The 23,624-nt window shown below is 35.8% G+C and overlaps 1 protein-coding gene across 1 annotated transcript in view; it reads right to left on the bottom strand.

The window, feature by feature from the left end:
* The window catches only part of Tex11 (testis expressed 11), a 299,055-nt gene that overhangs the window by 236,976 nt on the left and 38,455 nt on the right, over window positions 1–23,624 (bottom strand). Inside the window, exons 5-8 of the mRNA XM_027935840.2 lie at window positions 21,357–21,436; window positions 15,242–15,322; window positions 15,031–15,150; window positions 3,856–3,936 (exon numbers count right to left, since the gene is read on the bottom strand). Of these exons, the coding sequence (XP_027791641.2) occupies window positions 3,856–3,936; window positions 15,031–15,150; window positions 15,242–15,322; window positions 21,357–21,436 (362 nt within the window). The remainder of the gene's footprint in view (window positions 1–3,855; window positions 3,937–15,030; window positions 15,151–15,241; window positions 15,323–21,356; window positions 21,437–23,624) is intronic.

Below are 23,624 nucleotides of genomic sequence, written 5' to 3'. Positions count from 1 at the left end.
GATTTCTGACCCAAGGAAAAAAAAAAAAGAGTTAAAGTGTCTTTTTACCTGAACTCAAACTAGACCCCAACCAAAAAGTAAATTATATGGTATTTACTAATTACTTTTTTAGGACTCTTGCTTTTTCTTAGATTCTGTATTTTTTTTTTTTTTTTTGGAGCTCATGATTTTAATCCCACAGACGGGTTAATGTTTCCTGATCAGTTCTATTTCTGATCAACTGTGGAGTTTTTAAACATTGCAATGGAGATTTCACCTGAAAAAGCTACTAGGGTGTTACACTTGTGTTATGTGTTGTATGTCGGTATGTCTGTATGTGTGTATGTCCATATATCCTGCAGTGATATGACAATTGACAGATGAGGAGCGCTCATAAAAAAAAATTTAAAAATGGATCCAAATATCTTTGATTCACGTGATTCAAATGGTTCAATTTAAATTGGGTAAACAGATAAAATGTTGATGTCTATAAAATAATCTGCTTAAATTCAGAAATTTACAGATATTGTTTTAAAGTGTGAACAAAAGGAGGTTAACAGATGGAAAAAAACTAGAAAGTTTTAGATATGGATTTAATAGAGGGAAAATGTGTTTCTGGATAAGAGAGTCTATGTGATTAAGTAATTAAGAAGGTTTAAGTAAGTGATAAAAAAGGTCTGTGTAAGTTGGTTATGTGTGTAAGTTTTTGAGCAAGTAATCTTAAAGAAATTAAAGATTATACAACTATGGTTAAACAACAGCTGTTATTTTTCAATATTGTAATGTTGTTACTTTAAAAGCTAACCTCAGTTAATATAAAAACATCAATGTAATTATGGTGCTGTTAATGTGTTCATATCTTCCAGGTATACAAGTCTGTAAGGTAGAAGCTTCAAAAGAACATTATATCAAGCTGGTGTTCTAAAGTTGTATGGTAATTTTAGGCTTAAAAGAAAAACATGTTGGAGATTTGTTTATATCATTTGTGTTCTACAACTGGACTTGTTATCAATAAGATATGTACAGTTCCATGTTACTTTTTATACTGAGATACAATTTAAATGTATTCTTAAGTTAATGAGAGCCTAATCTGTGAGAAGGTTTTATTGCAAAACACAAAAATACATTACTACTTTTCTACAAGAGGTTAAAAGCTTTCAGCCTTTAATTCATGTTTTAGGTGTGATATTATGTTGTGTTAGCTAATGTTCATGTAAACTTGAACAACAATTTATGTAAACTTTGTAAAATGATCAGCTTCAGAACTATAGTACTTGAGATTTATAAAGAGCCCTGCCTTACTTGAGATAAGGCTCTGTCCCATCTCACTACATGTGAAAGTGGCTATGAAAGAAGTAAGCCAGATTTCAGTACAGTTAAAGTTGTGTCCAAAAGTAGGTTTTTGCCAAGATTACTAGGATCTCAAATAGGAAATTATGATGTATAACCCTGCCAGAATTCAAGGTAGCTATTATGTAAGCTAAATATGTTTTTACCCTAGTTAGTTTTGTTTTGTAGTTTGCTTATAGATGGTTTAAGGATTGCCTGTTAATGTTTTAAAGAGGTACTGCTTTAAGAACTCACAACCTGGGTCAACTTAAGATAAGGAGTTATCACCTACAGGATAGAGAGATAGACATTAAAGCCCAGTGCTCTTAATAGAAGGCTGTTAACTTATTTGCTGGATGTTTAAGATTAAGTTTTAAAATTAAAAATTTGGCTCTTGCCCTCTGAGTCAGTCTGAATCAGGGAATAGGGGACTTCTCCAAAGGGCTCTGCAACTCTAGGCCACATAACCTCCTGAACAGGGAGATTAATGAGACCAGTGGAGGACAGAAAGCCAATCGGTGCATTTGCTGTGAAGAGGAGGGTCATCAGAAAAGGGGAAACATCCCTGATGCTTCCGAGGGAAGCCACATGGTCAAGCAAGGCCTGGACCCATCCTGGCGCAAATGGCACTAGCAGAACTGAGAAGCTGCTATGAAGTTCCCCGAGGACTCCCAGGGAAAATCAGCTGACTGTTGACAATAGATAAGAACAAAAGTCAGTTTGAATTGCTTCATCTTAAACACTTAGCAAAGATAGTTAAAGCCAAAGCACAGTTGTTCCTGGACATTTTAAATGATAATAATAATTAAATGTAACTTCCAAAAATAAGTAAACTGGAGGCTACGAAAGAGATTCTCAGACAGGAATGTCTGATAACTATTAAAAGGAACTGCCAGAGTAGTTTTTAGTTTAAGGCCCACAGATATTCCTAACCTACACAGGTAGGTTTGGTGTTTGCTAGTATGGTTATCCAGCCCTAAGTAGCAGAATTAAAGGTTTCTTTATTAGACACAGGTCATACTAGTAAAAGGATTTTGCAAGATCAGATGACATTAAATTATTAGACTATATCTTAAAGGAAAAGGACATCTGTAAACCTAAATGTTAGTTGTTGTGTTTACATCCCCGACATTTCTGGCAAGGTGACAAAGGTCCTTAAAGATTTACATGCTCAGATAGAAGCCATGTCCTCAGCAACTTTGTCGTGGAAACAATATCTTAGCTCCTGGTTCTTGGTACTTCCTGGTGAAAAACATTGTTAGTCTCTGTCTTGGCCATTATACTCATTGGCATATTCCTGTGCTGTGACATTTATTGCTGCATCAATATGGTTCCAGTAAACTAATGAATTCTTGTTTCTCTTATAGACCACCTATCCCTCGAATGGCCCTCCAGCCTAATACTTCTCAATTGGACTTTTATCATGGACCACTCGATAGACCCGATTATTAAAGGGGGACTCCAAACTGCTTGCCCCACACCGTCCCTTTTCAGCCTGAAGAAGCCGGAAAGATCCTCTTCGCCCCCCTTCCTTACAGCAGTAAGGAGTTCCCAAATTAGAGGGGGAAATGAAGCCAGATTTTAAGTTAGGTAGTCAGTGTAGTTAGATAAATCAGGGTCTAATATTGAGTGGAATCTAAAATGGAGGCCATGCTGAAAATGATTCCAGGGAACGCAAAACAACTCATGAAATGTGAAACCCTTCAATAATTGTGATGCATTACTTTTAAGATTAAAAGTAGTCAGAAAAAGGAGTGGGGAATGTAAGGGTAAAAGAAATTGAAGTTAAAGCGTAAAAGTTAAAGGGTAAAAGACCGGGTGTTGTAAAGTTTCTAAGCTGCAAGGTCTGAGTTAAAATGTAAAGGATTAGGTATTGTTAGGTTCCTATGCTACCTGCAAAACCTGAAATTTCTGTAGCTGTTAAGACAATGCTTGGAACTGCCCAGTAAATATTTCCCCTGACTATTTGGTTGTTTAACAAAGGCTCTGTGTGGTCGCACGTAGGCATTGCAGGGCCTGGACCAATCAGTTTAAATGTAACCCCCTCCTTAGGAATGACCTATCACTCCAGCCTGACCTGTTCCCGCCAATGAATGAACTAATCATGTTTAGGAGTTGTTGTTCAATTTTCCCGTGCCTCATGATGATTTGTTCTGATGTATACAAAGCCCTCCGCCCTCCCCAAAAAGTGTACTTAAGCAGTGCTCAGCCCCTGCTCGGGGCTCTGGCTGCTTTCCCTTCTTGAGCGGGCACGGAGCCCCAGCATGCTGGTTCAATAAATCCCCCTTCTGCCAATTGCATGAGTGGTCACTTGGTGGTCTCTTTCTCCGACGTTTCGCGGGACCCTTACAAACCCATATCACTTTTTCAAATGCCCTTTCTGATAAAGACAAAGGAAGCAAAATATTTCAAAGATCAGCTAAGTCAATGGAACTGATCTCAAAATAGAATCTCCAAAAGGTTTCATGCAGTAGTAATGATTCTTCCTGGAAATTGAAAGAGTACATTTTCAAACTCTTGGAAAATAAATGCAGAAATTTCACTCACCATTTTGGGAAGCCTCATCAACATATCTTTACAACGCAATGCACATGTAGATGCTCTTTGAAAATCCCCTTGAGCAACTGCCTGAGAAAGAGAATGTCAGTAATTGGTTAAAATGAAATGACAAGGAGTTTGTCTCTAAGTCAGTTTTATCATATTTTAACTACTACTATAAAGTCTTACTTTGTTTTCTAATCTTTTCCACAATGCTAGTTGGTCTAACTAAACATAAAAGCCAGCTCAAAATACAGAGGAATAAGTGATAAGAATCTTTAGTAACAATGTAGATAATGAATGAATAGCAGTCACTTTTTCTGTAAATGCAAAAACTTGAGTACTACCTTATGTTATCATATTATGATATAATGCCATGTCTAACAAAATGATGCTATTATTTAAATAGCTCTTTTATTTATCTTCACATTAGAGGAATTAAAAGCAATCTTTTGTCCTAAAACAAGCTCACAATAACCTTACAGTCTGAACTGCTGGGAATATCTACTATCAAAGTGAGTTTATTGTAATGCCACCTTGAAGCCAAAAAGTCATTCTGCTTTCTTTCTTCCTTTCTCTCTGTTGTCATTCATTCAATTTATTCAATTATTTTGGTAGTGAGGATTGAACCCAGGGACACTTTAACACTTTTTTTTGAGACAGAGTCTCACTAAATTGCTTAGGGCCTCTCTAACTTGCTAAGGCTGGCCTCAAATTTGTGATCCTCTGCCTCAGCCTCCCAAGCACCAGACTCTGCCATTTATTAGCTGTTAACTTTCCTAGCTTCTGTTTCCTCACCTAAAAAATAAGGAGACTATACTAGATATCTCTAGGGCTCCTTTCAGCTCTACCAATCTATAACTGAAAACCTTCAAATGAACAAAAAGATCAATCATGAATTGTTTAAGCACTTGTAGAAGAGGGCTGTTTCAGCCATTTATGAATTTAGCTGACAAAATATTTTTTAAAAACATGGACACATACAAGAAAATAATTTTATAAAGTACTTTCCAAGGAGGGAAAATCCCTCCATTTGCTATTTTCTTTCCTTTTCTTTATATGGTGTCAAATATTCTCATGCTTTGAATAAGAAAGGGATTGATGGGCTGGGGGTATAACTGTGGTTGAGTGATTGCCTAGCATGCTGGAGGTCCTGAAATTGATCCCTAGTACAACCAAAAAGAAATGGATTTAGTAGAGAAAAAAAGATAAAGATTCTAAAATATTGGAGCTGTGAGTACAGCTCAGAGATAAAGAGCCCACTTAGCATGTGTATGCCCAGCACAAGGAAAAAAAAAAAAGGAAATGCCAATTCCTTTTTAGTTTTCTCCTCCATCAACCTGATGAATATTAACCTTGACATGTTGCTAAGTAGAGACCTTCCTCTAAAGGTTTAATTCTAGATCTTATTAAAAAGGAAAACAAATTGCTAACAAAAGAGCCTCTAAAGCCAAACTTCTATCTATAGATATTACAAAATAATATCCCCATCCACACAATAAATATCCAACAAATACTTGCTAATGGAGTCATGATTCAAGGCACACAAAATCTTGTTATTAAAAAGAAATGCTGAGTGACAAATGCCATATCAGAGGATGTTATTTTCTGTTCTTATATTAAGCAATCTGAGACTTCAATGCTCAAAAAAACCCACAAAATGTTTATGGTTACTCAGATTTTATTCTAGAGAAATCAAAGCTCTAAGAATACAAGTTATTTTGGAAAAACTGTTCATATTCTTGAAGCCAAAATTCAGTATTTCAAGCCCAAAGCATAGAGAACTCAAACAAAAGAATCCCTAAAGAAGAGGCAGGGCTGCAGGTGTAGCTGGGTAATAGAACACTTACTTAGTGTGGCAAGGCCCCAGCATGACAACAAGGAAGAAAAAGAAGAAGCATGACGCAATACTGTAGCAACCTTTGATGAACATCTGAAAACCACAAGCCCTGGTTTCACCACTTAGAGGCTGTGAGCCATTAGATCAGGTATGATGCCCTAACTATACTGATGTAATGAAAGAATGTGGATTTTGGATTCGCAGCTTTTCCATTTCTTTGCTCAGTCACAACTTCCTTAAGTCAAAATTTCCCTTCTTTCTTTCCTTCCTCCCTCCCACCCTCCCTCCCCCACTTCCTTCTCTCTCTCTCTCTTTTTTTAGACAGCATCTTGCTAACTTGCTAACCCAGGGCCTTGCACATGCTAGGCAAACACTCTGCCACTGAGCTATATCCCCAGCTCTGAAACAAAAACTTACAGCCGCACAAAAACCTGCACACAAATGTCTCTGTCAACTTTATTTGCAATAGTTAAAAATTGGAAAACCCCAAATTCCTTCAATGGTGAATGGCCAAACTGTGGTACATCCATACTGTAGGATTCTACTTGGCAATAAAACAGGATGTACTATTGATATACAGAAACGAAACTTGGATGGACCTCAAAGGAATTATGCTGAGTGAAAAGAGCCAATATCCAAAGGTATACATATTGTATAATTCCATTTACTTAACATTCTCAAAATGACAAAACTATAGAGATGGAGAATAGGTTATTGGTTCCCTGGGGTTAGGGATGGGGATATTTGTGGTGATGAAATTGTTCTGTATCTTGATTGGGGGTGTGTGGTTAACATGAATATATACATGTCAATAAAATTGTACAGAACTACAAACACACAAAATTTAATGTATGTAAAACTGGGGAAACTTAAATAAGGTTTGTGGATTGTACCCACATCTATTTCCTAGTTTTATATTGCACTAAGTATACACACAAAATGTTTCCATTGGGGAAAAACCGGGTGAAGATTACACCAAATTTCTCTTTACTATTTTTGCAGCTTCCTGTGAGTCTATAATTATTTCAAAATAAAGTTTTAAAAACCACATTTGTTAATATCACCACCAATTCCATGAGAAAAAGTCTAAGTACTGGAGGATCTTTTGTTTTTTTTTTTCCAACAAGTCAACATAGTTTATTACTTTTGCACAGACTATTTCAAGGAGTTTAAACAAATAGTGGGGGGGGGGGAGTGACAGGTGTCCTTCACATCCAGGATCTCCTCAGGAGCCAGAACTCCAGCTGTGACTTCCCCCAAGCCAGGACAGGGAAGGGAACACCTGTTCTCCACATGCACGTGCAGAGGAAGCCAGCAGCTCGCACCCAAGTCATGCTTAATAAAAATAGTATATCATCTTCACAAGGAATAAAAACTAGTCTCAGATATATACAGCAAAGAGTACGAGGTGACCTTCTGGGCTGGATCCCCCATGATGTGAGAGGCCAAGAGTAAAACAAAAGGGAGAGGGAAGCTTAAAGATATCCAGGTGAGGCCACCCTGACCTTGGCAGCCCAGCTGCCCAAACTAGACAGAGGTGGGGCACTTGCTTGGCTGGGAAGAACAAACTCCTCCAGTCAATCACATCCCTATCTTGTACACCAGGTTCTCCTTCCTACCCATCTTGTCTGAGATAGGAAAGACCTCAGGGCTCCTATACCTGTTCCCTATAGCTTCTCTTCACCTGTGGGCTAAGGCCCCTGAGCTTCTGAACTCCATGACCCCACAGATAACAGCCTAGGGCAAAGATGCCACAGGCTGAACTCCTTACAGGAAGTGAGAAACTTGAGGCCATAAACAGCTCTGGGGTACATGTCTTGGGCCCAGTTGGTCCATTAGTCATGGTAATGTTTCCTGGAGCTATAGCCTCCCTCCTGGATGAGACTGACCTCTAGCCAGAGGCCTCTGGAACATTCAAAGTCGAAGTATTTGGAAGCTAACGTGCTCTTGGTAGAAGTATAAGTTTCCCAACATTCTAATTTTTAACTAAAAGCTAAAACTTTATAACTGCAAACATCACTGGTCCATGAAAAAAAAAATTATCACTGGCAAAAATGCTCTCCACTGATTTCCCTGAAGTCATATACTCCATTCATTTTTATGAAAATATCTGCTAAATACCCAAGTATACATGAACAAAGTCTGCATCAGTTATGCTTTCAAGTGAGTTTCTAATTCAGTTCATAAGTTAAACAATCACCTAAGGACATTTCCTCAATACAGCCATCACAGAAGTGCTCTATGTGTACTTCCTTTTTCATCACAGAATATTAAAACGTATCTGCTGGGCATCACAGCACACACTTGTAATCCCAGCAACTCAGGAGGCTGAGGCAGGAGAACTGCAAGTTCAAGGGCAGCCTCAGAAACTTAGTGAGGCACTGTCTTAGTGAGACTTTGTCACAAAAAACAAAAATTAAAAAAGTCTGGAGTTGTGGCTCAGTGATTAAGTGCCCCTGGATTCAATCCCCAGTATGAAAAAACTAAAAAAATAAATAATTAAAACAATATGTCCTCCAAGTTAAAAATTTAATAAAAGTAATCATCTTTACTGCCTCATTAAGGATATTTTAAAGTAAAACTGACTGATAAAATATCTACTAGAGAAGTACAAGCTATTGTCTTGATTTACATCTAAGCATCAGCCATTTTAACATTGTTGTTTTTGTGCCACTAACACAAAAATTAATATAGCAAAAAAATAAAAATAACATTTTAGAATTTTGAAAATAGTTTTGACCTCTCAGAATGCTAACCCAACTTCCATTGCCTCACTCCATTCAGTCCTTAAATCTCTACACTCTGTCTTCTACTTTTACCTTGCTACTGAAAACTTTTTTCCGTAGTCACTGTCACCTTCCTGAAGGCCATGTCTAAACACCTCCATTGCAACCTCACTTCCTTTATTTCTCTGAAGCTTTGGCTACTACTAACCATCTAAGTTTCCTTCTCATACATGACTCACTGTACTAATCTTTCGTTTCTTATTTGATCTCCGTCCTTTCTGCTTATTCTAGTTTTGACTACATGTCCCCAAACACACCTCCTGGCAACAAGTAAATGTGGAATGAATAAGCTTTCTTATCATGCATCCTTTCCTTTCTCTAAAACTTAAGTGGTTCAAGTCCTCACTGAGCATAAATGCTTGCTTCCATTTTAATGTCTCCTGTATCTGCCCTATCTTACCTAATGCTTATTACTTTTTACTTTTTAAAAATATCTTTTTAGTTGTTGATGGGCCTTTATTTTATTTATTTATGTGCAGTGCTGAGAATCAAACCCAGTACCTCACACATGCTAGGCAAGCACACTACTACTGAGCTACAACTCCAGCCCACTGTTGTTAATTTTGTAGTCCACACTTTCATTAGTTCATGCTTACACTATGCCTCCATACCTTCTGTTCATGTTTTAATTCATTCCAAGCATGACTGCCAAGCGTGACTACTCTTTTTTTTTCTTTAGTTTTACATTTCTTTTTTTTTCCACATGACTACACTTACCTCTCTCCAGCCACCTTCCACTATAATTTTATGAAAATATCAAAAGTATTTTTTCAAAGAGGTATATCTGAGTTTTCTCAATCTGGGTCCAAACTTAGTTTTTACTATACCCTTGCAAATATTTCATTCCAGATGAACTGGTCACACAGCATTCCTTAAAAATGAGATGCACAATTCTGCCTATATGACTCTATGCTCATGCACAAGCCTTTGCTCTACTTGGAATAGCCTGTATTTTTGCCCCCACTTTTCTAAATCTGTTTCTTCAAAGTTCAAATCATGCCCTAAATTATTTGTGTCTTCCCCTACCAACCCAGTCACCAATAATCTTTCCCCTTTTCTACACTCTTGTAGCCCTTGCTTATACCAATGTTTCTCAGTTTTTCACATCTTACACACACTACTTATCACTCTTCTGGTAGGGCAGCAAAAAGGTCAGAGAGATAATAGAAATAGGAGAGATCATCTGTAGCACATACATTTATATAATATCTATGATTGTTAGGTACCATGCTAAAAGGTGACAGTGCAAAATTAATTTCTTAAGTCACTACTTTTTTTTGGTGCTAGCGATTGAAAAAGGGCAAGCACTCTACCAACTGAGCTATATCCCTAACCCCACTAAGTTACTACTTTTTTAATTAGTATGAAAGATAGATAATGGACCAAAGTACTTGGTATAATAGAAAAAGCTGAGCTTCCACTTGGCTTGCAACTATAAAATAGCCTACATCATAATCTTTATGTGTAAGCTCATAGCTTTTACCTCAATGTGACCCTGCTAGGTTCTACAGGTAGTCTTATTATATATAGGGTAAGAAGCAGAACCAAAGCAGATGACCCTTGTGTGTGCACATGATGCAGACAGCAGAAAAAGGTACTGCCAATAGACAAGGGAAATGGCGAATTAGGAGAAATATGAAGATATGTTTTTTTTCCTAAAATGCTAAAAGATTACACAGGGCTGAGAATGCAGCTTAGTGATAAAGCCAATGTTTAGCATGCATGAGGTCCTGGGCTCAAACCCCAGTACCAAAAACAAATAATAATAAAAGAATATAAATGGATAATCTGTGGCACAAAGGTAAACAGAAAATGAATATTTTGCAGGTAGATATAGGGAGAGATAAAAAGTGAATTTCAGCAATTGTTATGAAGGTCATGTGACCACATTAAACAGTATGTTTCTCACCTGATCTATGACATTCATTTGTCACTTAATATTTTCCTTTTTCCATTTAAAAATGTGTTCATGGCCTAACTTCCAAATTTTATATATATATATATATATATATATATATATATATATATGTATTATATATACCCATACACATATTTGTTTTTGAGAAGGGGTCACATTATCTTGCTTCAAACTCCTGGACATAAGCAATTCTCCTGCTTCAGCTTCCTTCTAAATAGCTGGGACTACAAGTGCATGCCACCTTGCCCACCTTTAATTTTCTTGAGGAAAGTGACAGCACCTTATACTTCTACTCATATACAGAACTGCACACTGCATGCAGATCGTTTATATGCACTACTCTCATGTACTTAATCCTATCTTTTTTACAGTTTTTTGTTATTTTTAGAGACACATGACAGTACAGTGCATTTTGACATGTTATACATACACGGAGTATAACTTATTCTAATTAGATCCCATTCTTGTGGCTGTACATTATGTGGAGTTTCACTGGTGGTGTATCCACATATGAACATAGGAAAGTTATGTCAGATTCATTCTACAATAGTTCACTTAATTCTATCTTGTATACGTAACTTTTATCTCACCAACTAAATTATAATCTCCTTGAGAGCAGGATATATATGCTTATTTTGCATTCCCCCACAAAGCCTAGCACAATACTCTGTTCAAAGCAAATACTCCTTTTCTGTTGAGTAATACAACAAATGATAAGTAATTAACTAATTGGTTCATTGGCAAGTGCCTAGAGAACAATAAATCCTACATTATCTTTAAGAAATATCTCAGGGGGGCTGGGGCTCAGGTAGTGCGCTCGCCCGGCATGCATGCGGCCCGGGCTCGATCCTCAGCACCACATACAAACAAAGATGTTGTGTCCGCCGAAAACTAAAAAATAAATATTAAAAAAAATTCTCTCTCTCTCTCAAAAAAAAAGAAAAAGAAAAGAAAAGAAATATCTCAGGGGCTGGGGTTGTGGCTCAATGGTAAAGCACTTGCCTAGCATGTGTGAAGCACTGGGTTAGATTCTCAGCACCACATATAAATAAATGAATAAAATAATGGTCCATCAACAACTAAAAATATATAAAAAAGAAATATCTCAGAAGGTTTACTATGACAGAGAAAACTCATTAGCAAACAACACTGTTAACAAAGGTTTTTAGAGATGTCTTCTGCTTAACAGTCATCAATAAAATCTACAGCTCTAATAATAAAAATGTCATACAGGTGGAAATCAACTTATAACAAAAAGAATTAACCTCTGAATTGCATATAAAAACACATTAAAAAGATAGTGCACTATGATCAAGCAGGTTTCATCCCAGGGATGCAAGATTAGTTCAATATATGGAAATCAATAAATATAATCCACCACATCAATAGACTTAAAGACAAGAATCACATGATTATCTCAATAGATGCAGAAAAGGCATTTGACAAAATTTAGCATTCATTCATGTTCAAAACACTAGAAAAACTAGGGATAATAGGAACAGTCCTCAACACTAAAAAAGCTATATATGTTAAACCCAAGGCCAACATCATTCTAAATGGAGAAAAACTGAAAACATTCCTTCTAAAAACTGGAATAATACAGGAATGCCCTCTTTTATCATTTCTATTCAACACAGTCCTTGAAACTCTAGGCAGAGCAATTAGGCAAAAGAAAGAAATTAAGGGGATATGAATAGGAAAAGAAAAACTCAAACTCTCCCCATTTGCCCATGACATGAACCTACATTTAGAAAATCCAGAAAACTTCCAGAACTCATAAATGAATTCAGCAAAGTAGCAGGATATAAAATTAACACCCATAAATCAATTGCATTCCTGTACACCAATGATGAGTCAGCTGAAAATTAGGAGGACTATCCCATTCACAATAGCTTCATAAAAAAAATACTTGGGAATTATCCTAAAAAAAAGAGGTGAAAGACCTCTGCAATGAAAACTACAGAACATTAAAGAAAGATATTGAAGACCTTAGAAGATGGAAAGATTCCCCCATTTTATTGGACAGGCAGAATTAATGTGGTCAAAATGGTCATACTACCAAAAGCACTATACAGATTTAATGCAGTCCCTTTTAAAATTCTAATGCCATTATTCATAGAAATAGAAAAAGTAGTCATGAAATTCATTTGGAAAAACAAAAGGCCCAGGATAGTTAAAGCAATCCTCAGCAAGAAAAGTGGAGCAGGAGGCATAAACTCTACTACAGAAAATGGCATGGTATTGGCACCAAAACAGACATGGACACCAATGAACAGAGTAAAAGACACAGAGACAAACCCACATAAATACAGTTATCTCATACTAAAAAAGGTGGCATAAACATGCATTGGAGAAAAGATAGCCTCTTCAACAAATGGTGCCAGGAAAACTAAAAATCCATATATAGCAGAATGAAACTGAATCCCTATCTCACCCTGCACAAAACTCAACTAAAAGTGGAGCAAAGACCTCAGCATTAGACTAGAAACCTTGTACCTACTAGGAGCAAATGTAGGCTCACTACTCTAACATGTTGGCTTAGGAAATGACTTCCTCAACAAGACTCCTAAATCACAAGAAGTAAAATCAAGTAAAATCAAGAATCAATAAATGGGATGGTATCAAACTAAAAAGCTTCTTCAAAGCAAAGGAAACAATCAAGAATGTGAAAATCTTTGCCACCTGCACCACAAAAACAAATAACCCAGTCAATAAATGGGCAAAGACATTGAACAGGCACTTCACAGAAGAAATATGAATTGTCAGCAAATATATGAAAAAATGTTCAACATCTCTAGCTATTAGAGAAATGCAAATTAAAACTACACTGATATTTCATCTCACTCCAGTCAGAATTCACAGGAATACAAAAAAAAAAAAAGAATACAAGCAATAACAGGGCTGGGGTTGTAGCTCAGTGGTAGAGTGCTCACCTCGCCATGTGAAAGGCACTGGGTTTGATCCTCAACACCACATAAAAATAAAATAAAGGTATTATGTCCATCTACAACTAAAAAAAAATATTTTAAAAAAGAATACAAGCAATAACAAATGTTGGCAAGGATGTGGGGCAAAAGGTTCACTCATACATTGCTGGTAGGACTAAAAATTGGTGCAACTACTCTGAAAAGCAGTATGGAGATTCCTCAAAAAATTAGGAATGGAATCACCATTTGACCTGGTTGTATCACTCCTAGGTATATATCTAAGGGAGTTAAAATCAGAATACTACAGTGACACAGCCACATCAATGTTTATAACATTCCAATTCACAATAGCTAAGCTATGGAACCAACCTAGGTGCCCTTCAACAGATGAATGGAAAAAGAAAATGTGGTGTGTATATACACGATGGAATATTACTCAGCCATAAAAAGAAATGACTATGCCATTTGCTGGTAAATGGATGGAGCTGGAGACTATCATGCTAGGTGAAATAAGCTAATTCCAAAAAACTGAAGGTCTAATGTTCTCTCTGATATGTGGAGGCTAACACACCACAAGAGGGGGAGGGGAAGAATAGAAGTTCAGCCTTTAGACAAAGAGGAATGAAGGGAAGGGAGGGGAAATAAGAATAGGAAAGACAGGGCTGGGGTTGTGGCTCAGTGGTAGGGGGTTCATCTAGCACATGCAAGGTCCTGAGTTCGATTCTCAGCATCACATAAAAATAAATAAATAAAATAAAGGTATTGTGTCCAACTACAACTAAAAAATAAAATAAAATAAAAAAAGAATAGGAAAGACAGTAGAATGAATCCAATAACACTTCCCTACATACATATATTAATACACCACAGTGAATCTCCACATCATGTACATCCATAAGACTGGGATCCTAATTAGTATAAGAAATTCTTCATGTTTGTATGAATATGGCAAAATACATTCTACTCTCATGTATAACTAAAAAGAACAAATAAAAAAAGCTTCCACTCCTACTTTTAATGATGTCATCTTCTAAAGTTAATAATTATATAGTTCTCAATATTAATCATAACTACTCAAAGTTTCAGGTAGCCAAAGATGATAAGATTTACATATCAAGCATTTTCATGCACTGAAAAATTGCTACAAGACTAGATGATTTCTAAAGCCTTTTTTAGGTCCAGATTTATATACAGAAGGCAAATGCATCATGGCTTACATTTTGTCAACTGAAAATGCACAACTAACTCCATGATGACTAAAGGAGGAAACCCAGAAGGTAAACAGAGGTAAAATGCAACTTTGAAGATTGTGTGATAGCAGCAGATTTTTAAAAACATCAACAAACAACCCAGAACAACTGCAAATAAGAAGGCTCTTTTCAGGCAGACTATGAATGTAAGAGAGTCACAAACAGAAACAGGTGTTTCAGGTCAAGGATGCTGCCACAAATAAATGGCAGGTGTGACTTGCAGTGGTTGAAAATGATGTTTAGCTACATATCAGTCTTTTCACCTTCATCCACCCCCACACATATTTCAATCACGATGAGTAATATCACTGTCAGATATAAGACAGAGAGAAAAAGGTCAAATATAATATCCTATAAAAGGCCAGTGACACCTGACTTTCTTTTAACATATTACATCTCATCACTTTTGCATTTACATATACAAAATACCCCACCATAAAGCCCTGGTGCCTATGACACCTACTGATTCTGCTTGGTAAGAAAGCACTTTGAAGAGGTCATTCTCCACAGCAGTCTTCTGCATGATTAAGTGGTCCTCAGAGTAGCTCCTCTGCACTAATTTGACATATAATTGCTCCAGACCCTGGAAAATAAAACAATACCACAATGTAATGATGAAACTAACAAGAGATGTTACTAATAATTGCCGCAGCAAAAAATCAATGGTAACTTACAGCCATGGCAGCTTGAAAAAATTCATCAGCGATCAAAGCATTTCCAACATCCACCCACCCTTTTCCTGTTCTCATATTCATCTAGAAGAGAGAAGTTAGAAAATAGTTTTTAAAACTTCACACCTCCCTCAATCTGGCTGGAGAGTACTGGAGAAAATAATTAATCCTGTCAATATATAGTCACATAGCCCACGAAAGGAAAAAAATCAGTACTTATTAGAGTTGTGTGTTCTGCTTTGAATGCCACAATTTAAAAGAAAGAAACTTAAGAAAAGCAATAATAACAAAAAATTAATAGTCCTGATAACACATCTACTAAAATATTGGGATAATTTATACAGGAAAAGAAAGTTTTGAAAACTTGATGCATGCATAATTGATATAATTATATAATAAGCATTAGACTATGGTTCAACACACCTGGGTTCTAGTTTTTAATTTCATCCCTAACACAATTTTGACTAATCCAACATTAATACTAAGTATCCTTTACATGCCAGGCACCCTGGAAAAGCTAACAGTACTATAATTGATAGATATTTAAGTAAATAGTTGATAAGTAATATACAAAAATGCTGTGGAAGCAAAGAAGAGCTGGATCAAGATGGAGGACAGAGCATATACTACAGTCATCCCTTCTACCATAAATCCCAGAGACTCAGGAGTTTGAGGCAGGAGGATGTCAAGTTCAAGGCCAGCCTCTCCAACTTACTGATACCCTGTTTCAAAATTTAAAATAAAAAAAAATTAAAGGACTGTGGATATAGCTCTGTGGTAGAGGACCCATGGGTTCAATCCCTAATACTGCAAAAGAAAATCAGAAATATCTATATACTGCTGCAGGGTGATCCTAGGAAGTAACATTCAATTGTCAAGTGGGGGGAAAAATGGACAAGAATACACATGAATGCTACAATTTATCTAAGAAACTGGAGGTGGGGAAGACACAAGTTATGCACTGGGACTTGAGCTCTGGGTCACTGGTAGAGCTTTCTGCCTGGCATACATCAGGCTGTGGGTTCAATCCCCAACACTGCAAAGAAAAAATAATATTAATAATATATACCTGTTTGATTATATTTAAAATCATAAGCAATAAAATAAAATGATTATCTACAAGAAGAAAGAGTAAACACATTTTATTGTTTATAATTTTAAAATATAATCAAACAGGTATATATTATTAATATTATTTTTTCTTTGCAGTGCCGGGGATTGAACCCAGAGCCTCATGTATGCCAGGCAGAAATAAGCTAGACTTATTTAAATATACTTTATTAAGTAGATTTGTCTTTGGAAGCATATTAATCTTTCAAAATTATAAAACAAAATTTATTCAAACTGGAAAAAATCAGTAAAAATCTAAAGTAAATAAAAAGAAATTGACCTAATTATCTATCAAGTTGAAGGCACAATCATAAAGCAAGAATTACTTCAAGTAACTTCTTTTTTGTTTTTTGAGCTGGGGATCTCAATATGTTGCCCTGAACAGCCTCAAACTCCTGATCTCAGGTGGAAAGGCTTCTGCCTCAGCCTCCTGGTCAAGTAATTTAAAAGCGGTATTTTAAGAATATTAAAACCATATGCTGGGGTTGTGGCTCAGTGGCAGAGCACTTGCCTCACACATGTGAGGCCTGGGTTCAATCCTCAGCACCACATAAAAATAAATAAACAAACAATAAAGATATTTTTAAAATACCAGATATTTTTTAAAAAATAAAATAAAATCACATTTTGGGCTGGGACTGTGGCTCAGCAATAGTGCATTTGCCTGGCATGTATGAGGCACTGGGTTCGATTCTCAGCACCACATATAAATAAATAAATAAATAAATAAATAAATAAATACCAACATTTATTTAAAAAAAAAATCAAAGTTTGACTAATGGAATATATTCTGAGAATAAAAGAAATATGAAAAATCTAGGTCTAAGTGTGTAGATCAGTGGTAAAGTATTTGTTTAACCAGTATGAGGTCCTGGGTTCAATCCCCATCATGAAAAAAAATTGTTTTCAGAAATCATATTATCTGATAATGTTGATATTACTATATTCTGAAACTATTATAAATAACATATTTTAGGATGAAATAAATTATTCAGTATATTAAGGTTATAAGACAGTAAAAGATATACAACAAGGGGCTGGGGTTGTGGCCTAGTGGTAGAGAGCTTGTCTAGCATGCTTGAGGCACTGGGTTTGATCCCAGGCACCACATAAAAATAAAACAAATAAAATAAAGGTATTGTGTCCCTCTATAATTAAAAATAGATATACAACAAAAAATCAAGAAGGCTAAGTGAAATGCTATAATATTAAATACCATTTAAAAATTTAAGTAAGAACTCATGTATTTTCTCTTTTTTCAAAAATATGGCCAGGTGCTTGTAATCCCGGCTACTTGGGAAGCTGTGGCAGAGAGACTGAAAGTTCAAGACCAGCCTGGCCAATTTAGTGATAATCTGTCTCAAAATTAAGAAAAAATAAAAAAGGGCTGGGGATGTAGCTCAGTGGTAGAGCACCCTGGGTTCAATATCCAGTACTGAAAAAAATATATTTATATATGGATATAGATAGATAGATATGTGGACATATAGAGATACATAGATTTTTTTTGCATTACTAGGAATTGAACACATGAGCACTGTACCACTGAGCTACATCCTTGGCCCTTTTTAGTTTCTATCTTGAGGCCAGCCTCAAGCTTGTGATTCTCCTGTCTTAGCTTCTTGAGTTTCTGGAATCATAGGAATGTACTACCATGCCCAATTAAGAATCTCTATTAAAAGTAAAGAAAGCTGTTTGGAGGAATGACTGATTCCAGGTCCACGACAGGAATTATATCAGATGAGGCTGCAATACTGTCATATTAGAAATTTAAAAAAAAAAAAAAACTATTGAACTACTAGGGTCATGTCAGAAGGATTGAGAACCACTTCAAGTGGTTCCTACCAGTAGGTCAAAGATAGAGCAATATGCATCAATAAAAATAACTACAACTGAATAAAATTCATTAGCTATATATATCCATATAGATTTTATTATATAGGGGGTGAGAGTGCTGGGTATTGAACTCAGGGCCTCATGCAGACCATAATGATATATTTCTTTAAAAAACTTACTTGGGGCTAGAAATGTAGCTCAGTGGTAAAGTGCATGTTTAGTATCCCCAAAGTCCTGGGTTCAATACCCAGCACAAAATTTTTAAAAAATATCTGGCTACTGTTTAAGATGTTAGAGAACCTACTCATTATTTCTGAAAATGACTAAAGGGCAAGAATCAAGCCCTTAGTTTGTCTTTCTTTATAAACTACACTTCACCCCAAAAGAATTAACTATTTCAATTAATGAACAAAGAAGGAACACAGAATTAGAATTAGAATATCCAAACCCCTACAGAAATATCAAATATAGAACAATAATCATCAAAGGGCACTAACAGAACAAAAAAAAGTGATAGGTGGGCATTAGTACATCATACCACATATAAATTATTCTGACAAAATGCAAACCTGAATCAAAACAAGTTTCTTGATCTAACTACCAGTTCACAGGAAACTGAGGACAGAGGACTGTATTTCAAATGATATCATGAGGATGCAATCATCAGAATCCAGAATTTAATAAATTCTACAGGACAAACACCCTGGCTTCTTCAATAAATAAATTTCTTCTACAATAGATTTTTTTATTTTAAAAAGAGAGAAAATACGAAGTTTAAAAAAGACAGATTAGGGGCTGGGGTTATAGCTCAGCGATAGAGTGCTTGCTTCAAGCATGTGAGGCACTGGATTTGATCCTCAGCACCACATAAAAATAAATAAAATAAGGCTGGGGTTGTGGGTCAGTGGCAGAGTGCCTGCCTCACACGTGTGAGGCACTGGGTTCAATCCTCAGCACCACATAAAAATGAATAAACAAAAAAAATTTAAATAATAAATAAGTAAATAAATAAAATAAAGATATTGCGTCTATCTAAAAAAATAAAATAAAAAATAAAAGAGACAGATTAATAAAATACAAGATGAGAATCTTCTTTGGTCCTGATTCTATGAAACCAACTCAAGGGTTCAGATATTCTAATTCTACATTCCTTCTTTGTTTAATTACTGAAATAGAGAGAAACTCCCTCATTAACTACTTAGTTACCCCAAAACATGGTTTGTACCAAAAGACTAAATGCTTGTTTACTGCTCTTTATTTAATAGTTTTCAGAATAATAAGTTGGTTCTCTAACCTGCTGAGGGCAAGGGGTTGTGGATCTGGATGTATAATGATTTCAGGAAATCTTTGTTAAGTTTTATAAGGTTTAATAGATATTGGATCTGTTGAATAAAAATATATCTTGTCTTTTAGACGCAGATACAAAATTATACATTTTGGACTTGCTTTAAAATAATCCATTGGGCCAGGAAGTTATTGTTGGAGGATATAGAAGAAATGAATGACCATGAATAGAGGATTATTCTAATTGAGTGATTGGTAAATGAGGGAATCACTGTAATTATCTTAACTGAGTTTTGTGTACAATTGAGCTTTTCCATAATAAAATACTGCTTCATAGCTGAGGGTGTAGTTCAGTGGTAGAGTACTTGCCAAGCATGTGGAAGGCCCTGGGCTACATCCCCAGGACCACCAAAAAATGCATGCATGTATAATGATTTAAAACACTGGGAAAAATATTTTTCCACTGAAAAAACATGATTGCCTCCAGGGAACAAGACAGTAGACAGAGAGGAACTGAGCAGAAAACTGCTATTTTTTATTACTGTCATTATTTTTCTGAAAATTTTAATTTCACATAAATATATATATGTATTATTTGGGGGAAAATATTTATTTTTGTGATGCTAAAGATCCAACCCAAGATCTTCAGAATGCTAGACAAGCACTCTCACTGAGCTACACACCAATCCTTAATTTTTTTAAGTAATAGAAATGCTAGAGGAGGACTTCGAGTTTCAGCCATAATTGAATAGTTTGTTTCAGACTGAACTTCCCACTGAAAAAAAAATATTTACAAAAGTTGGGCAAAATATAACTGTTCAGGTACATTACAGTGGCTACATTTTGATGAAAACACACAAGATGAACCCCATATTCAACCCAGATTTATTATATGACATACTATGTGGATTTTTCAGGTAATTGTAATTATATCCACATGGGCAAATATACAGTCTGTCTATTGTATATTTACCTTCCCATTTTAGTTTATCCAGCACTTCTCAAAAAAAAATAATTTTAACCCTATAATACTCTAAGGTAGATATTAGTATTTTCACATTACAAGTGAGAAAACTAAATAATCTTCCAATGGCACATAGCTAGAAGTCACAGAACTGGAATTCAAATCTAGGTCTCCAGACTTCTAATCCTGCACTCTTGCTGGGTGCAATGAAGCACACCTGTAGTCCCAGCTCCCTGGATGCTGAGATAGGAGAATCACTTGAGTTCAAGGGTTTCAGGCCAGACTGGCCAACATAATGAGACCCTGTCTCAAAAAAAAAAAGTGGAAAAACAAAATCATATAATCTTTACTTACTTAATAATTCAAATTTTTCATTAGACAAACTCTTCTAAGCCTAAATAATACCATTCCCTTGGATAGAGAAACTGACATGCTATCAAGTTAGAGGTGATAGGCCAGGCACAGTGGCATTTGTCTATATTTTCAACTATTGGGAAGGCTGAGGCTAGAGGATCACAAATTCAAGGAGAGCCTCAATAATTTAGTGGAATCCTGTCTCATAATAAAAATAAAAAGGGCTAGGAATATAACTCAGTGGTAGAGCACCCTGGGTTCAATCCAATCCCCAGTACCCTCCCAATGCCACCAAAAAGAAAGAAAAGAAAAAGAGGTGATAAAAGCAAAAAGGAATTCATAAATCCAGATTTATACAATCAATATGTAGTTAGTTTACTGAATCACAGTAATAATAAATATAGAACTGCCCAGATCTTCAACTGTAATAGATACACTGATGATAAAAAGAACATCGTTAGCACTAAAGGTTTCAACCCCCTCCAGTTTTATACTAACTTCAACCATTTTCATCAGAGTAACAATTATCTCATTTCATCTACACTTTCTCCTCAATCAACTAGGACTTACCAAAATCTGTCTTCGAAGAGCTTCTTCTGAAGCAACTGAGACTTCACACATACACACCAACTTGCAAGCAACATGACATACTGCAAAACAGTAATTAGATACCCATTAAAAACAAAACATTCATTCTCCTTTTATGTACATCTATAAAGAGGAAAGATGATTGAAGTGAAGCCAATTTTTTGGTTTAAAGAAAAAAAGTCTGAACCTGGGCATGGTGGCATATGCCTTAATTCCAGTGATTTGGGAGGCTGGAGGTCTGCAAGGTCAATGCCAGCCTCAGCAATTTAAGGAGACCCTGCCTTAAAACACATTTTCAAAAAAATGTGGTAAGAATGTAGCTCACAAGTAGAACACTTCCAGTTTCAAACCCCAGTACCACCAAAATATATATTTCTTTGTTTGTTTTTGTTGTTTTGTTTATTTTTGTGGTGCCAGGGATTAAACCCAGGGCACCACCATGCTCTACCACTGAGCTATACCCCCAACCCCAAAATAAGAAGTTTAAAGGCCTTTTTAAATAATCAATTTTCAAAATGAAATGACCTGACACTTACCAAATGAATCATTTGCTTAATGCTCCAGAGAGATATTTAATTCTCAAATTTTAATTTCTGTACATATTAACTCACTGAAGATATTGATTCCATAAGATGCTCTTGCATGTACCATGCTGACAAAAGAATAATTCTAAGAGGAATCTAGAGTTATTCAACATCTGACAAAAATCTCTTGACATCAGGAAGGATAGTTTTAGATTTTTCTCCTAAAATGAGAAGCTTTCTAAGAATGTATTTTCTTAGATGACACTAAAGTTCTTGAAGTATGATTTAGAAAATAGAGATGGCTTCATTATACAGATCATTTTCCATGAAAATAGGCAAATAAGCAAGTGTGGATAATTTTAACTTTTTTTTCAGTGCTGGGGATTGAATCCAAGGACACTCTACCACTGAGCTATATTCCCAACCCTTTTTATTTTTTATAATGAAACAGGATCTCACTAAGCTGACCAGGCTGGCCTCAAACTTGCAATCCTTCTACCTCAGCCTCCCAGGTAGCTGGGATTACAGGTGTAACCTCTTTATTTCTGTAGTTTGTTTCATCATAAATCATCTCTAAGTTTTAAAAAATGACTTTACCTATAATTGAACTAATCACTTTATGTGAGATCTCAGCAGCCATTCTTCCTATGCTAATACAATTTCTAATAAATATTCCATCATAAAAGAGACAATCTGCCCAGCTGAAATTACAGGGAAATTGATTGGAGTAGTCAGATTTCAACTGCCCATCATGAGATGCAAAAACTATTTATATTTCTCTCTCTCTCTCTCTCTCTTTGGTATCAGGGATTGAACTTAGGGGCACTTGACCACTGAGCCACATCCCCAGCCCTATTTTCTTTTCTTTTTTTAAAATATGTTTTTACCTATACTTGGACACAATATCTTTATTTTGTTTATTTGTTTTTATGTGGTGCTGAGGATCAAACCCAGTGCCTCACATGTGCAAGGCAAGCGTTCTGCCACTGAGCCACCATCCCAGCCCCCCAACCTTATTTTGTACTTTATTTAGAGATAGGGTCTCACTGAGTTGCTTAGTGCCTTGCTTTTGCTAAGGCTGGCTCTGAACTCACAATCCTCTTGTCTCAGCCTCCAGAACCTCTGGGATTACAGGCATGTGCCATTACACCTAGCTGCTATGGATCTCTTAATGACATTATTTTGTTCTAAAAACACATTTGATAAAATTATGTCTAATCATACACTGACTTGAATTTCCAGTTTTGAAAATATTTCCTTTCTTTTAAAAAAATTTTTAATTGTCTATGGGCCTTTATTTTATTTATTTATTCATATACAGTGCTGAGAATCAAGCCCAGTGCCTCAACACATTCTAGGCAAGCACTCTATCACTAAGCTACAACTCCAGCACAATATTTCCTTTTTTTCATCAACGTATATTAATTCTTTAGTGTTCTCCAGGCCCTGAACTCTCAATTATTTCCTCTCTCAAAAGGTATGTTCAGTACCACCCTCTCAATTTACTTGTTCCCCTCTGTATTCAATTATACTCATTTCTCCCCATTCCCACATTCAAAAAAACATCAATTAATCCCATTGTGTTTCAAGCTTGCATCCTATTTCTCCTTATCTTTCATTGCCAAACTTACTTAGTTGAATATTTATCCAATACCTCTATTTTCTTGCTACTCAATCTGTTTTGCACCCTTATCTCTTCACTAAACCTGTGCTTCCAAAGACCACC

This window comes from Marmota flaviventris, chromosome X, assembly GCF_047511675.1.
Source record: "Marmota flaviventris isolate mMarFla1 chromosome X, mMarFla1.hap1, whole genome shotgun sequence".
Lineage (NCBI taxonomy): Eukaryota > Metazoa > Chordata > Mammalia > Rodentia > Sciuridae > Marmota > Marmota flaviventris.
The sequence above is the reverse complement of the archived record's forward strand: the minus strand, read 5'-3'. Positions and strand labels throughout refer to the sequence as shown.